The sequence below is a fragment of the Tachypleus tridentatus genome, chromosome 13 (assembly GCF_004210375.1).
Source record: "Tachypleus tridentatus isolate NWPU-2018 chromosome 13, ASM421037v1, whole genome shotgun sequence".
In the NCBI taxonomy this organism is placed as follows: domain Eukaryota; kingdom Metazoa; phylum Arthropoda; class Merostomata; order Xiphosura; family Limulidae; genus Tachypleus; species Tachypleus tridentatus.
The window spans coordinates 197,118,710-197,136,552 of record NC_134837.1 but is presented as its reverse complement, the minus strand read 5'-3'; the positions used below and the strand labels follow the sequence as shown (position 1 = coordinate 197,136,552).

The 17,843-nt window shown below is 34.8% G+C and overlaps 1 protein-coding gene across 8 annotated transcripts in view; it reads right to left on the bottom strand.

Moving 5' to 3' along the window:
- Nucleotides 1–1,754: 1,754 nt before the first annotated feature.
- Nucleotides 1,755–17,843, bottom strand: part of LOC143236967 (high affinity 3',5'-cyclic-AMP phosphodiesterase 7A-like) — a 107,007-nt gene continuing 90,918 nt past the window's right edge. For 5 of the 8 annotated variants that reach the window (XM_076475709.1, XM_076475706.1, XM_076475705.1 and 2 more), the window contains 5 exons: nt 13,045–13,126; nt 11,529–11,591; nt 10,436–10,532; nt 7,609–7,689; nt 4,041–6,994 (listed from right to left, as the gene is read on the bottom strand). In XM_076475709.1, the coding sequence (XP_076331824.1) occupies nt 6,093–6,994; nt 7,609–7,689; nt 10,436–10,532; nt 11,529–11,591; nt 13,045–13,126 (1,225 nt within the window). In that variant the 3' untranslated portion in view covers nt 4,041–6,092. Of the gene's footprint in view, nt 3,394–4,040; nt 6,995–7,608; nt 7,690–10,435; nt 10,533–11,528; nt 11,592–13,044; nt 13,127–17,843 lie in introns of those variants that run through there. The other 3 variants (XR_013019824.1, XR_013019823.1, XM_076475708.1) reach the window with 3 other exon arrangements.

Sequence of the window (17,843 nt, the reverse complement as noted above, 5' to 3'; positions counted from 1 at the left end):
TCAGTATAATTAATGCACGAAGGTGAAGGCTATATTTCATCCTACTGATATATTTGTGTTGTCCAACAGTATGTTTGATTTGGAATTTCGCGCAAAGCAACGAGGGCTCTCTGCAATAGCTATCCCTAATTTAGCAGTATATGACTAGAGAGAAAGCAGTTAGTCATCACCACCCACCGCCAACTCTTGGACTACTCTTTTATCAACGAATATTGGGATTGACCGTCACTTTATAACGCTCCCACGGCTGAAATGGCGAGCATGTTTGGTGCGACGGGAATTCGAACCCGCGACCCTCAGATTACGAGTCGAATGCCTTAACCCACCTGGCTATGCCGAGTCTTGTCCAACAGTAATTTGAGATTAATGCTCAAAGATAAAAATACCAATTTCAAAGTCCTTCACCTGAAACCAAGTCTGGAGAAGTTTGAATGGAAAAAGAACAGTGTTGAGACTTCGTACATTTGCTACCAGGTTAAATTTGTAATAAAGTTTCCTTCGTTATTCATTAAAGTAGTCTCCAATCTTTATTCGTCTAAAAGTAGGTTCCTCGTCATCAGAATTAAAACCCTTTACCCGAAGATCTATAGAGCTCTTTTCTACCACATTCTTTACCATCAGAAGTGCAGTTATCAGTTAATCAACTTCTTATTTAACGAGAGTTAATCAACTGTTCCATTTTCGCGTTAAATATATTCCCCAGTAAAAGCAGAGACAAGTCTTCATAGAGTGACTGCATTAATCGTTCTTTTAAGGGTCACCCACTGGTGGTTAAAAACTTGGTTTCGATACGGAGGCGGTAACATCGAATTCAACCCTATTGTGTAGTTTTAGTGTTTAAAGACAAACCAACTAACCGATCTTAAAAATCAGGTTTTTTGAAAGTGGGTGTCCCCTCCCCTCAACGGGATCTGAGGGGCGAATTATTTGAAACTACGTTCATACTCCCATTCAACAACTTGCGAGACCAAATATGTCACATGTTCTCAGGTACTACAGGGCAACGTCCTACGGGGACTTACTGTCAGGAAATCTCTGGGTAGTCCTAAGTCAAGATAATGAATGAGCTTTATCTGAGCACTGGAACCTCTCTGAATTTTGAGGGGGTATTTGGATCCTGCAACGGAACGCAAGTATTTTATGCTAATCTTGAGAAACTGTGATTGCGACATAAGAATGAATTTTGTGTTAACAGTTTAATTATACTTGCCGTTTACAAACAGCTGTAAGCATTTAACATGATGTCGTAGAATCCATTGGTATTATTATTATACAGATTGGCCCGGCATGGACAGGCTGGTTGAGGCATTCGACTCGTAATTTGAGGGTCGCGGGTTCGAATCCTCGTCGCACCAAACATGCTCGCCCTTTCAGCCGTGGAGGCATTATAATGTGACGGTCAGTCCCACTATTCGTTGGTAAAAGAGTAGCCCAAGAGTTGGCGGTGGGTGGTGATGACTAGCTGCCTTCCCTCTAGTCTTACACTGCTAAATTAGGGACGGCTAGCGCAGATAGCCCTCGTGTAGCTTTGCGCGAAATTCCAAAAAACGAACAAACAATTATACAACGTTTTTACAAATTATACTTAATTGCAGTATTTTACTTTCTTTTTACAAGTTCAGTTTAACAGTTCTGTCAACATTGTTTCCATTCAGTATACTTCACTATAATTTGCTTTCACATAATTTCCATCTTTATGTTTAGCTTCTTCTTACAATCTCGTTACCTAAATCAACACAGTAATACAAGCACAATGTCCAACAAAAAACTTTATTGCAAAGCAAATGTCCAACAAAGAATTTTATTGCATAGTTTGGGGAAGGAGAAATTTTCCTTATAAAGATGTATTAATAACCAATAATCTTGTTATTGTTGCGTAGTATCCACTGCTGTCATGGATCTAGCATTTTACGATACAGTTTGATGAAATCGAATGTCTACGGAAAATGGCAAGAAAAATCGGCGTCTTTTAGAAGAAAAAAACAACAACTTAATTTTACGTTCGTATTGCTGATTCTTTATACAGTGTATCGTGTAAAATTGCATAAAAATAACAAAAACAACATTAATGTCAATCAGAGGAAAGTATTCTGTTTATTGGGATAAATACCTTCCAATGAGCGTTGAACCTCGTATTTTTAAGTCGAACAATACGAACTGACGCTGGTAGATGTATATCTTTAGCCTGCAAGATGTATGAAAACAATGACACTAAACTGACGATTGAAATAAAAATTGAATAAAGAAACCTGAAGATTTTGATGGGAAAAAATCCAAAAAATTGTCCTGCAAAAACAATAAAAGTAGTAATCGATTAGTGAAGAAGTGGGTGAAAGGTTTCCTCTGACCTGCTTTGCTGTTTTAACAGAACAGAACACATGGAATAGTCATTGATCTCTTTCGAAATGAAAAAAACTGTGGAAAGAAGGGTTAGATAACGAAATGGGAGGGTTTTGTAGACAGTTATCGTTAAATTACATCAGAAAGAAGCCAAGGACCAAAGTAACAGTCCTACCTTCAAAGATATGTTTTCTCTTTGATGACTTGGAATAATTATACGGTGAATGATTGACACAAAGACCAAGATAAAAGCCCTGCCCTCAAAAAATCTTTTAATGGCTCTAAGTCACTGTTTGGCAGATGACAGCACCAAGATAACAAGGTTATCTTCAAAGAGAGTTGTTCTTCACTGGATTCGAGTCACTATTCGAGTGATGGTTGCAACAAGCATCAAGATAACAGGACTATCTTCAAAGAAAGTTTTCCTTTATTTGATTGTAGTCATTGTTTGGCAGACGACAGCAACTCTCGGTAATCAGTTGTGGTGTGAAATACTGTATGATTTCCTCGTCGACCTAATTACAAAGTGAAGTATTGTTCGAAATGAAACCCAGTAATGAACTTAAACATTTACAATAAAATCTACGGTTGAGACTGGTTTACGAGTTCTCCCACTCTGTAATCTGTGTGAAAGCGGATAATAGATTAGGTCCTTTGAATGTTTTTATCCTCTATACACCATCAAAAGCAAGATAAATTACTGAAAGATTTTTAAGTGGTAAAAACGGCATGTTCTAACCATGCCAATGTTAAATGGTAGAGCGCATCTGCAACTAATTGGTAAAGCTTGATTGGCAGTGGGAACAATGTCATCACTTCCAACACCAAGAACCCCTTTTGGACAAATATGACACTAAAATATCTGAAACGGTATCGCACTGTTTTAGTTTATAAGTTTTCGGACTTACTAACTTCGGTTTCTACAACATTCTGTGATAACAGGTTAATTTCAAACAGGGCAAAACTGTGACGTCTCTATAAGTTGGCTTTTCTTGTTGAACATAAGCTTTATGAATTCCTTCTTCAAATGTATCTTTATATTCTCTTGTAGACCTGAAACAATATAAATAAATAATTCATAATGTTTTAAGAGTCTACGCAAGTTTTAGGCTTAAGAAAAGCAACATTAATTATCAGTTGCGATGCATATATCGCTAGTTATACGAATACTCGCATGTTAACGATGCCAATTCAACACAACAGATAGACTTAGTAGACGTAATAGAGTGATTCCAACTAAAGGGGCCCGGCATGGCCAAGCGTGTTAAGGCGTGCGACTCGTAATCTGAGGGTCGCGGGTTCGCATCCCCGTCGCGCCAAACATGTTCGCCCTTTCAGCCGTGGGGGCGTTATAATGTGACGGTCAATCCCACTATTCGTTGGTAAAAGAGTAGCCCAAGAGTTGGCGGTGGGTGGTGATGACTAGCTGCCTTCCCTCTAGTCTTACACTGCTAAATTAGGGACGGCTAGCACAGATAGCCCTCGAGTAGATTTGTGCGAATTTCAAACAAACAAACAAACAAAATCCAACTAAAGGTTTAACACCCACATCAATTAATGATTCATTGCATTAACTGTGTACACTTTATATTCAGATTCTTTTTTTAAGTGTCGGTTAAGCTTTACCTTTTTACTATCGCACGTGGTCTATACAAGTAATTAGACAAAGTACTAATGCAACACTGAACTAACAATATTAATTTCCTTAAGTTCACACACCAGTTCCGTTTATTTAAGTCTAAGCTTCAAATATGCTATTGGGAAAGCTATGGCATATAATAAAACAATAATTATCCAAGTATTTTAAACCAAGGAAGATAATATTTGGGGTTTTCAAACAGTTATTTACTTAAATACGTAACACTGACGAAGTATCAATCTATTGTTCTTACAAAGAACAATTATATATCACCATTAGCTATGTCTACGGTTCTTAAAAAACAGGTTTCGATGCCCTTTATGGGCACAGCACAGATAGCTCATAGTGTAGCTTTGTACTTAACAACAAATAAAACAATCAAACTTAAACTGCAGTTCACGGAGTGATTTCGTAATTACAGAAAGGAATCGGTTGCATAAAGTGATGAAACAAATTAACTCTTCACGAAAAAAAAGTGTCAATCACTGGTCTGTATTCTAGACATTATGCAGTAGTTTACGTTGCTCCCCTCTAGAAAATCAACTTTATTTTTTTATTTTTTTTTATTGTTGCTTTTGGTTCCTAAGTAAAGTGCGTGTCTGCTTGTTTGTTTTTGAATTTCGCGCAAAGCTACACGAAGAGTATCTGCGCTAGCCGTCCTTAATTTAGTAATGTAAACTAGTGGGAAGGCAGCTAGTCATCACCATTCTCCGACTATTCTTGGGCTACTCTTTTAACTCCGAAATGTGGGTTTGATCGTAACATTATAACGCCTCGCGGCTGAAAGGGCAAGCATGTTTGGTGTGATAGGGATTCGAAACCGCGACCCTCAGGTTACGAGTCGAATTCCCTGCCATGCCAGGCCTAAAGTGCATGTCCAGAACACAAAATTAATCTATCTATACTAAAATGTACTTGTTGGGATTTAACAACTGGTATTGTTTATTTTACAAAAAAGTTGTTCGATGAGCTATCTGTGCTGTGTCCGCCAAGAGGGATTGAATCCTGAATTTTCTCAGCCAAAAGCTTAGTACTGAATTCTAAAACACAAAATATTTTAGCTATAATAGAAAATATTCCTCTAATCTTTTGGAAATCTCGTTAGGTCATACATAATGTTTTTCTCGGAATATTACAGTTTTTCAGTTATTTTACGATCATAAAATCTCATATTTTTCACTTGTTTGGTTATAAATTTTAATTAGTTTTGGTAAAAAAAATTTATTACACACTGTGAATTGTGTCAAGGCAAAAATGATAAGAACATAATTTAGGTTTAAAGTTTTTCATTTACATGCACTGTGGTAAATTGGAATCCAATGACCAAACGTAAGGTAGGCCTAACATACAAGTAAGCCTATTTTGCACTCGACCACGTGGTGTCGCCATACGAATATTATTCAGACATATTTGTTTTTATCATTTGTACAAAGTAGTTGACATTAAAGAGTTTATTAACATCGATTCAATTCTATCCTGTGGCAAGACAAAACGAGTACAAATTTAGTTATCTGACGTTTCACCTCAAAATTCCTTCATTACTTTGTATAGTTAACCGGAAAGGTTTAATTAACTTCTGTACGAACTAGGGAGAACCTTACAAACCTTAAAAAGTTGGTAACTACATAAGGAAGATCAAATGTTAACCAACTAACATATTTTAGGAAGCTTGCAGCCTGTAAAAGCTATCTGGTCCACTAGTACCTCCAAGCCCACTCATTACCAGTACCTACACTATCCTTTTTTTTTTTCAAGTGGCACCAATAAGAAGTTCATGGGTATCTCATCTTCGTTATAAATCACCAATAACCGTCGTTCTTGTATTTGTAGACTACATGTTAAAGGGAAAATTCTGAATATTTTATAAGTTCTAAATTATGGTTGTCGTTGTTTTTCATACTTCTTTGAACTAAGCTGTTCACAATAAAAAGGCATGGCATTTACAGTACTTGTAGCTTATCTGAGGTAATAGTAGCCCCTGAATTAAAAAACGTACTGTATGTATCGTGGGAAATAGTTATCTATGCTCGAGTGCACTGCATATGTAAACACGTGTATCAACTTTTTTATTTTGGAATGTCATGGGGTTCAATATTAAATGAAATTCATTTGGTTACGTTTCTAACAAACTACAGTTCTTGGGTGTTTCTTGCGAAAACAACGTTCTAGAAAGGGACAGTTTGTTAACGTTATGAAGGTCTGATGTTTTCATTCTAGAGTATTCGCTATCTGGAAATTCATTATTGCTTTCAATTGGGCACGACGCTGTCGAAAGGCCGGAACATTTATTATCACAGTCTGTTTCTGAGCTATTGTTGGAAAAGAAGGTTCGTTCGTTTGGAGAATACGATGTTCTTACTAGGTTCCGAAGACATATGTTTTGTGATTGGACAGCTTCTTTGTTGGTCAGAGGTGACGAACTTTTACAAGAAGTAGATGGAAGAGTGTTTTGTTGTGACACACGCGTTCGACCATTGGCTACTTCATCTTCTAGCCTTCGTGATGCCAAAGACCTTAATGGGCTCGATAAGGAAACGATACTAGTTCTAGACTGTAGTAGTGTAGAGGGTGCTACTTCTGACGAGAGGTTGGCACTGTATCGAAGGTGAGGTGGAATCCTGGTGCCATTGAAGTGGGAGACCAGAGATTGTGGATAACTCTCTCTACGAAACGCGGTCCCTGGTAATGAAATGATATTTCTCAATGGCTCACTGTGCCTACGACCTAATGATGTGTTTGAAGAATGAACGACCAGGAAACCCTCGTTGTATAGACTAACACAGTCCTCAAGACTGTCCTCTTCCTCGGAGGCCAAAGGTGCAAATTCGTCACTAGCCATTGCGGCTATACCCATCATTGAGCTCATGTCGTCCAGTTCTGCAAGTTCCCGCTGCAACTGTTCATTCCAGCGAGCTTGATTACTGCGAAGGTTTCGCATCAACTCTTGAGACAAAGAACTCTTTAGAAACTGGTGCCACATCACGAACAGTGGCGACACGACGTAACGTAAAAAATCTAAAAAATGTAAGAGAACAAAAACAATATACAATGAAGCTAATTTTAGTTTACGTATTTAAAACGAACATGTGTGAGTAGGTAAATTAAATGAGAAGTCTCTGGTCAAATTTAACTTACTCAAGATTTTGAGACAGATAAATTAATTTTTGATAACGGCCTTTTGCGTCTTCATAGTTACTTAAAATACTTGCGGATTTCCTGCTTTAGAATTTAATAACAAAAACATTATGATACACTGTAACAAATGGACGAAATCTCTGTCTTTAGAATAAGCACTTAGAAAACCCCTGCCCCTTCGACACCCACCCGCTCACACTCACACACACACAGAAACACTCGTGACCATAGAACTGATATTATGTTACAAATGAATTTATAATGTCTCATAAATATACCAAACAGTTTATGAAACTTTAAGTTAAGGACAATATTTTTAAGAAAAAATTGCTTCACGGTATATCTTAGAAGTGGAGTTTGTGAGTTCATTTTACGTTGCAGAGCAATTAAATGATTGGGTTAACGAGAAACATACAGTGACCAAGAATGATGCCTCCCAACACACTGTAGACTAGCAACGGAATTATTTAACAACGCACAAAATTATTTCTCACCACTCTGTATCCTTGCAACGGATGTTCTGGTGCGGTCACATATTGGAGTTACAGGAAGGCACAGTTCTGTCTCAACATCGCCTGTAACAAACAAGACAGTCACGTAAAAGTTATCATTGAAATAGTGAAAATACGAGTTTTAGCACAAACATCCGAATTCCATGTCAATAATTATATTGTTTATTAAATCAATTTTTTCAAAACTAAAATCCAAGAGGTTAGGCTCCCCCTGGTGGACAGAGCGCAGCTAGCTCATTGTATAGTTTGCGCTAAAACAAACAAACTCTTCCAACAATAGATAAACCAATATATCTATAAATTATTTATATCATTCACAAAATTTTACGAAACAAAAATTTGTTTCCTTTTACCGAATAGTAAAGAGAAACAAACAAGTGAATTATAACCATGAAATAACTTGCATTTTAACCAGAATTTTACAATTAGTTACAGCATTATTAAGTGAAAGTCAGTCTTGCTTAGAAAGAACGTTCATTAACAGCTTTTACTTGCCACTTGCACTAACTGTGCAGTTGATTTGAGCTTAAGTTGGGTTTTCTGATGTTCAAACACAAAGCTACACAAGGGGACATGTAATGCTCTGTCCACCGCGGGGAATCGAAATTCAGGTTTTGGTGTTGTTAAGAAGTGGCTTTTCATTTAGTAATCTGGTTAGATGTAAGCTGCTTTATTAATACCTAAGTGGCTTTTCATTTAGTAATCTGGTTAGATGTAAGTTGCTTTATTAATACCCAAGTGGCTTTTCATTTACTAATCTGGCTAGATATAAGTTTCTTTACCAATACGTAAGTAGTTTCTCCTTTATTAATCTGGCTAGGTATAAGCTGCTTTATTAATACCTAAGTGGATTCACATTTACTAATCTGGCTTGGTATAAGCTGCTTTATTAATACCTAAGTGGCTTCTCCTTTCATAATCTGGCTGGATATGAACTGCTTTATTAATATTTAAGTGACTTCTCCTGTAATAATCTGACTAGATATAAGCTGCCTTATTGATATCTAAGTAGCCTCTCCTGTAATAATCTGGCTAGATATAAGCTGCTTTATTAATACCTAAGTGGCTTCTCCTTTCATAATCTGGCTGGATATGAACTGCTTTATTAATATTTAAGTGACTTCTCCTGTAATAATCTGACTAGATATAAGCTGCTTTATTGATATCTAAGTAGCCTCTCCTGTAATAATCTGGCTAGATATAAGCTGGTTTATTAATACCCAAGTGGCTTTTCATTTACTAATCTGGCCAGGTATAAGTTGCTTTATTAATACCCAAGTAGGTTTTAATTTAATAATCTGGCTAGATATAAGGTGGTTTATTAATATCTGAGTGGCTTCTCCTTCAATAGTCTGGCTAAATATAAGTTGCTTTATCAATACGTAAGTGGCTTCTCATTTGTTATAACAATGCAAACGATAATTTATAATTTTTTCATTCAGGTCTTAGTAACGAGGACAAACAAAAATAATTTCAAAGCCACAAAACTTTTTTTAGCTAACTAACAAACGAGAATACTTTTCTTCTTTTTCAACCAGACGAAAATCATGTCTTTCCCAACACGTGTTACAATTCTTATTAGAGTACAGCAGACATACATAAAAAAAATAAAGTTGGAATCTTTCACAGTACATATATTAGTAACATTTAACCTACCACTTTTGATAATACTAGTGATTCCATGTTTTCAATAGTTTTTACCTTTTCTGCGCACTATATAGTAACAGATGAAAGTTTATCCATTAAATAACATTTGGAACTCACTTCTGACAAACTTCAGTTGAAAAAAAAATCGAAAAGATTGTGTCATGTGTGTGTGTTTTCTTATAGCAAAGCCACATCGGGCTATCTGCTAAACCCACCAAGGGGAATCGAACACCTAATTTTAGCGTTGTAAATCCGTAGACATATCGCTGTACTAGCGGGGAACAACTGTGTTATGTTTCACTGAATGTTAGGTGTACTAGCTTACCACCCACCCTCATGAAATATTATCCAAAGTTACATTCTAAGAAACGGGTCATGTTTATTTCCGTTTCCATTGCATTTCCAAGACAAGACAATACAAGACTGCATAACTCAGTACAAGTATCACTGGTGTAAGAAATGAAGTTCTCTCTTTATCTGTATGTGCTATCTATGAACACACACCGAGAAAGCCGTAGGTGTTGTTAATAACTATTGCACAATATACTACAAGGTTAAAACGTCCAACTTGTGAAGGTGGGACTTGGAATTACGTCATACCTTGTTCTGGCCACCTCCTACTGAAAAACCATGAAGAATCTTGACAAAGGCCAGTGCTAAATGAGGTTAAATTACTGTTTTCATCAGTAACACTTTTCTTTCTTCTGTAATATAACCAATCAAAAGTGCAATAACAACTTAAACGACTTTTTTTCTAATAATGTATTCAGACATCGGTTGCATGACCAGTTGTTAAAATATTTATGAAGAATAACATGATGAAATGTCGTGTTACATAACTGAAATAACTTCAATACTAACAGTTTTCTCTCTCTCTGCAATCAGTTTACTACTTATCAGTGTGACCTGACCAATTCTCATTTTGGACAGGGTAAAACTGGGGTCAAAGAGCTTGACCTTGACAAAGCTTCCAAAATCACACTAAATAATGTAATAGTAAGTTATATTTATCTCTTACCCTGGTAATGTAATGATACAAGTGTCCTAAACCATCATCTGTTAATATAATTACAACACTACCTAAACTATCACCTATTAGTGTAATTATACACACGTTCGTAAATGTTACCTTTAATGTAACTTTACAAATCCCTAAACTTACCTTGTTTAAATAACTCCTCACACACTTGGTAACTCCACTGTTTGCTGATAGGCCAAGGCCTGCATGGATTACACAAATCAGCACACTTCAACGCAACCTAGATGGGCATAAAGAAACAAAATGTTCAAGCGAAAGAAAATAACTTGTTCTTCATGACAAATTACTTTTCACTTTTCGGTCACACGTACAAGAAATAACATCTTCAACTTCGAAGTTCCTTTACTATATATACAGTATAATATGTAAACTAAGGAAATCGAACCAAAAGTTGGAAGACGAACGTTGAAAATAATAACACAAAGTTACAAATTATAATGTAGACTGTAGTTAATTGTATATGTACAGTGGCTTTGGAATCTGAAAAAGACTTACAAAGTGGTACAGTATACAATGTAATTTGTTTTTCGTTAACTACAGAATATTTTGCCCACAATAGGTATTAACACTAATTATTTAGCATCATAAGCCCTCAAATTTGACGCTGAGCCACTGCGGGCATGCAACATATAATAAATTTAATCTTAACTCGTATGCATTACTTATTATAAGTGTAACTATACAAAACAGGTCCGACAAGGCAAGGTGGTTAGGGCACTTTACTCGCAATCTGAGAATCGTAGGTTTGAGTCTCTGTCACATCAAACATGCTCGCTCTTTATCCTCAGTATCCTTTACTTTAAATACCAGCTTGAATTGATGTGTATCCTTTACTTTAAAATACTACTTTATGTGTTCTGCATCCTGTACTTTAAAATCCTACTTAAATTGTTGTCAGTATCCTGTACTATAAAATCTTACTTAGGCCCGGCAAGGCCAGGTGGGTTAAGGCGTTTAACTCATAATCTGTAGATCGCGGGTTCGAATCCCCATCGCACCAAACCTGCTCGCCTTTTCAGCTGTGGGGACATTATAATGTAACGGTACATCCCATGTAGTTTTACATATAATAAAATTATCAAAGGGCTCCCATTAAGACCACGGAACCTGGGGCTGAGGCTTTTCTAGCCCTTACCTAAACACTCCACTGATTAACATACAAAATTATTATGATACAAAGAATATATAATCACTTCCAACATTGAGTCTTACATACCTGAAGAACAAAATGTCTTTTTTCTTTTTTGTTCAGGTCTAAAGAAATTTCATCCATGGATTTCTAAGAAATATATAAGAAATATATTTTCCAAAACTGGAAATATAACTACAGATAATATATTTAGTTATATCAAAAGAAGCAAACTTGGATTATTCTTATAGAGACTGTATTAAAGAATCAAGAGATCACAATATCACATAAGACTTAACTCGTGTTATGTCTACTTTATACATATATTAATTTACTTTTATCGCATGTCTACTTGGGGGATACAGAATCATTCTCCAAATTGCACTGAAAATAACAATGCAATATATCATTAAATACTTATTCAGGTCTTTATTATTTTTAATTTTCACAAAATAATCTTTTAGTCCAAAGTTATGAAAATATTCAACATTTGAAAAGGTGCAAGAATTACTAAACCACAACATGAAGATGTTACTATCTCACTATTTATACTAAGATAACATTGAAGACTACAACTGTTTAATCACTTACAGTTCCACAAACGATATTATTAAAAACGAGAGAAAATAATATTTATATCTCTTTACATCTATTGAAAGAAGTAAATAAGAAAGAATATACCGAAATAAATATATATATAAAGAGATATACATTGAATATAGTGTGTTTTGTATTCACACGAATTTTCTCTGTATAATAAAGCATTTTATTACGGTTTTCCTATCGTTTACACAAAAGTACAACTTGCAAAATCCGCATTTTTACTGTAAATATTTTAGAGTTTCGTAAACCTACTAAATTTTAAGTATGTAACTGTGATAGTATTAAATACTGTGAGATTGATTTACCTGAGGAAGGCAGAATATTACCTAATAACCAACAAACAAATCACATGTTTAATGTCTTTAAACATTCAGCACGTTTTAAGCATTTTAAAAGCTACTAAAATCATAATTAAAGAAGAGTTTGGATTGTGGTTTATAGAACTATCCTACATCACAATCATAATTGATTTGGAGCTATGAGATATTTTGTTTTTAAATCAACTTTAACTACTGCGTTCTGAAGAAGAAAGTATTTTTAAATAGAATTTTCAGCCAAATTCAAACATCCTTATTTTAATAAATATATTTTAAAACAACTGATGGACTTGAATTTTTGATGAACAAAATGTTATCAAATAAGTCAAAGTTTAAATCGTCGCAAAAAACATGTAATTTTGGTTTATTGTTTTTTTTCAGTGTCGCCCAAAGTTATATGAGGGCTATCCACTCTAGGCCGTTTCTAATTTAGCAGTTAGTCATCATCAGCTACCGCCGACTCTTGAGATACTCTTAAGAACGAGTGGGATTGAAAGATGAAAGAGGGCGCATGTTTGTAGTGTCGCGGGTTTGAGTGTCCTAATAAACTAACCATGGAATGGGGGAAAAAATTAAAAAAGAAACTGTATATTTGTAATAAATGTAGAATGGAATAAAATTCTAAATTTTATAGAAATATTTATCATGCTCCTGGTGGTGAATTCCCTTATTTATAGCCTAACCTTGAAGCTAATGAGAAAGTCCTGTTGCAGTGACAAGTCCGTGGACAGAATCAGCGATTGTACTGAACGTTCTATCTCTTCACTGAAAACAAACAAACAAAAGCTAAGAGAACAGTTAATTTAATGAAAATTAAGATTATAAAAAAAAAACAAATACAAGTAACGAATCTGCAGAAAAAATCATTATAGAATTTGGTAACATTTTTTTTCTATCTTAATTTCACCATTATAATTACATACTACTCCAATCTACTAATATTTTTAGCTATTGCTTACAATACAGATCGAAGGGCACTAACTGTAGAATTACATATGAAAAATATTACTATTTTAATCTAACAATTTATTCATCTAATAGTACAGTACGGATCCAAAAACACTAATTGTGCAGTTATAGATGAAAGGCACAAATATTACAAGCTAATAATCTATTTATTTAATTCTGCAATACAGTTTCATGAGTACTAACTTTGTAGATTAAAAATACTAATAATTCGTTTAAAAAACCACGACCATAAAATCCAGAAAAAATATTCTTAAAACCAACGTTTCAGCCTTCGTAAGGCTTAATTGTCTACTCTTTTTGTACCTACACCTCACATAAAATAGAACAACAAAATATACCGACAAGACACAATAGTACGTGACAAAACAATGTGTGAAAGGAAGGACACGCTAGAGGTAAGAAATAAGTTGGGTTGATATTCGTATAAAAGTCACTAGAAAACCAGGAAAAACAAAGGTTAAAACAAAATATTTTAAATTTATCCCGACTAAAAAAGATTTATTCTCTTTATCATTCTGTAGCGAAAGCTTTCATTTTTAGGTAATGCTCAACAGAATACACTGTCGCTTAGCAACAAAACTATCACTCGATTGTTCTTAGACGAACTATAGTGTTTATGTTGAGTATTTAATATTCTTGTTGATTTGTTAGAAATATTTGTTTTTTTTATAACTTCTGTGATATAACAGCAAAAAGTTCAATTCAAAAGTATTATTGCATTGAGTTGTAGCCAAAAGCAAATTAAATGTACTACGTAATACTTCAGCTAAGTCTTAAGTTACGTTTATGTATTAGGACTAATGCTTAAATTAGACTACATCTAGTTTGACGTTATAAAGTCAGTGTTTAAAAAGTTTAAAGTGGCGAATAAATGTTCAAAATATTCTTTTGGTATTTTGACACATATATTATCTACTTGACCTTAAACATAAAAAGATAAATATTTATTACTGCCAAGCAGAGACGTATATTTTTTACACCCGATGGGGGGAAAGATTTTTGCAACCACTTATGTGGACTGTTCAATTTGCAAATTAGTAATCTCTGATTACGTAAACCTGAAAGCTGTAAACATGCAGTCACATAGTAATCTTGTTGCCACGATACTTGCGTGTATACTTGGGTCTACTGACTGATACTTACGAACTATCGCTTAGATCGAAAAGCTTAGAAGCACGCCTATATTAAAGATGTACATTTCGGCTACTGAAAAAGCCTACATCTAGGGCTAATCATGTAATTCGATTGGTAAGAACTCGAGAATCACAAGAACAAACACACAATTTGTAAGCCTGTGATGCAATAAAACAATTCAACAGACCCAACTGTAGGGGGGATGATTGTTTGCACCATACCCCCCACCTAAAATGAAGGGGGATGTATACCCTCCATCCCCCCCAGGATATACGCCCCTGCTGCCAAGTATCGTTTATTTTTTGTACAGTCGAAAGAGTTAAAAATTTGAGTCAAAATATCCGCACTACGTTTTCTACTTCTGACCTAGAATACAGTGAAAAGGCTGAAGAGTGCCATTTAAGTCACTTTCTGAGTTCACACATACTTTTGTTAACGATAACATATAATATTTTCCACGCAGTTTTTACTAAACATATAAAATTAAATAATTACGTCGAGACTGATAAAGCATATAAAGAGTAGGTGTATTTTGGAGGTGCAGACAAATTTGTTTTAAGTTAAATTCTATAATTTTCGTTAATTCATTCAGTAATGGTTTTCTGTCATTTTTTACAGGTTTTTATACTAGTAACAATATAAAAAATAATATAATACTGTTTCAGTATTAGTATATATAGTTAAAACGAAAAAATAAATAAAAATAACTAAATACTAGAATCAGAATTTACTGAATAATAATCAAAATGATAGAATACAAGCAGAAAAGTTATAAATGAAAACATTTGAAACTGTTAAATAGTTAAGTACAAAAACCAAAAACACACACAAAGGAATCAAGGCTTCAACGTCAGCAAATCATTTATAATAAACCATATATTAAACAGGCCAACCACTGTTATGGCTCATATAATGAGTTATCTCTTTAAGTCGAAAGAGCTTTTTATATATATTTTATCCAGAAAGTTCTTACAGTTTGTTCAGATATTGGACTTCAGTAGTTAATGCTTGAAGCTGTATTAAATGTTCAGCTCCCACCCCTTTTTGTATGATATTTTAAACCTCCTTGGTCATGTTTTTGGAATATTTTATACAAGAAACGCCATTTTTTCCAATATGTGTAGAGTGGTGTTTATGTACATTGTATCTCATACATGACATTTTTTATGAAACAAATATAACGAATGTCATTGTTTCTTGTAGAGTATTTCTAAAACTGCAAGTCTGCTACACAAAATACTTACACGTATTTCGTAAATTGTTGTAAATTACCAATATTTCGCTGTGATCGTGAGTTTTATCTGATTTCTCAACATGCGTATATCTTCCATGTTATTTTTTACTCTCCTAACTTACATCTGTCTCCTTTCACACATAACCTTTCATTACTAAACACCCAACCCTTCAGAAAGACGAAAGCCGAAACGCTGGGTATTAATAAAATATTTTCTTTTGGACTTTTATAACGATCTACAGTCTCATAAAACTCTAAAAATAGGTTTATTTTGTTTTCTGTTTTTGTTGTATCTCGAAAGCGCTAGTCGTCTCTAATTATGAAGAGATAGACCTGAAAGAAGACATCTAGTAAATATCACCCATTGCCAGTTCTTGGGCTACTCTTTTATTAATAATAGCAGGAATGGTCGTCACATTTTAACACCAAATGGCTTAAATGGTGAGCATATTAGGTGAGGAGTTTCGATCATGCAATCCAAAGATTGCGAGTCAAGCACCCTATCAAGTCATGCCATGCCTCAGGAATAGGTTTTTCTACGCAAATGTTGAAGATATTGAATCAAACAATCGAGAACTAAATTGCTAGTAGGTCTTCCCGTGATTAAAAAAAACAAAACACAAATAATTTGTTCAACAATACTTCCAGTCTAAGATCTTCATCAAATGATATTTAAACAGTCGCTAACCGACGTGTTAAACACAATTCCAGATTAATGCCTTTGATTTTGAATTTTTGCGCAAAGGTACACGAGAGCTATCTGGGCTAGCAGTTCCTAATTTAGCAGTGTAAGACTAGAAGAAAGGCAGCTAATCATCATCACCCAACTCTTGGGCTACTCTTTTATCAATAAACTGTGGGATTGATCGTGACTTTACAACGCCCCCACGACTGAAAGGGCGAGCATGTTTGGTGCGACGGGGATTCAAACCCACGTCCCACAGATTACGAGTCGAGTGCCCTGATCACCTAACCATTTCTAGATTATTTAAGAAACTTTTGGTTAATGTTTTGTAGGACGTTAATAATATAATTTACAGAAAGAAGGGCTAAACATTTGACTGCATTAGAAGCAACCAACAATACTCGAGAAAAACGTGATGATAAACCATTGTGTCAACGGGTGAAAATTACAGCCAAAATATGAACAACAAAAGAAAGTGATGTACGTCTGTCATGGCCCACAGTTTGACGACTTCTTATCTCTGGAACATTAAGCCTGTCATGACGAAACTATTTAGTGTGCCAAGTATGTCACGTCGCAACGTGACACCATTTATTTTCTCTGACCTTTCTGATGTGAAGGAGATATTTATTTGGAAACGTGAACTAAAGAAGATCACTATTTTAAAATGGTAATCCCTTGTCTCATTGTTGTATTGATGTAGTAGTGAAAGATTCACAAAGGGAAGGTTATATACATATTTTCTCTAAACGTTTTCAAAATCTGACTTATGGTACTAAGTCTAAAGCTAATAAAGTTATCTTGATATTATTTCTCATTATGATAAGTCATTACATATCTACGTCATGAAAATAGCTGCATGCGTGAGAAGCTTTCCAAACTTTATTAAACAATGCAAAAATGAAACTAGGAGTTGGTTAGTAGAGATGACGTCATTATATACATAAAGAAAGGTAAGATCTTGACAGTGCCATGCTCTATAAATTGAAAAGTATTTTAGTAATAGATCTGTCATCCCCAGAGCCCCCTTTCCTACAGCAATGTTTATACGTTAAGGTTTTATATATGAATTTCTTCATTTGTTTATATACACTTAGAGCACCAGCTCCGCCACCCTACTGAATTTTAATACTTGACCCCGATACTCAGATTTCGAAAGCAACCTAGATCTGGAATCGATTGGTTTGTCAATTTTTATTAGACCATTCAGCTCAAGGTGTCTTTTGTACTTGAAGTGTTTACTACATAGTACTGCTGTGGAATAGGTTTAGCCTACTTATGTTTAACCTCGCAGCCACTAAGACGTCTCGCACGGCCATCAGTTAGTTAAGAGTTCTAAGTACCTAACCCTTATACGTGAATGGTCTAGGGAGGTCACTTAACTGTTGTATTTGCTTTAAATACAGAACACTGCCTCTACATTTTATAAACTGTGTGCATCGAAATACAAAATATCACGA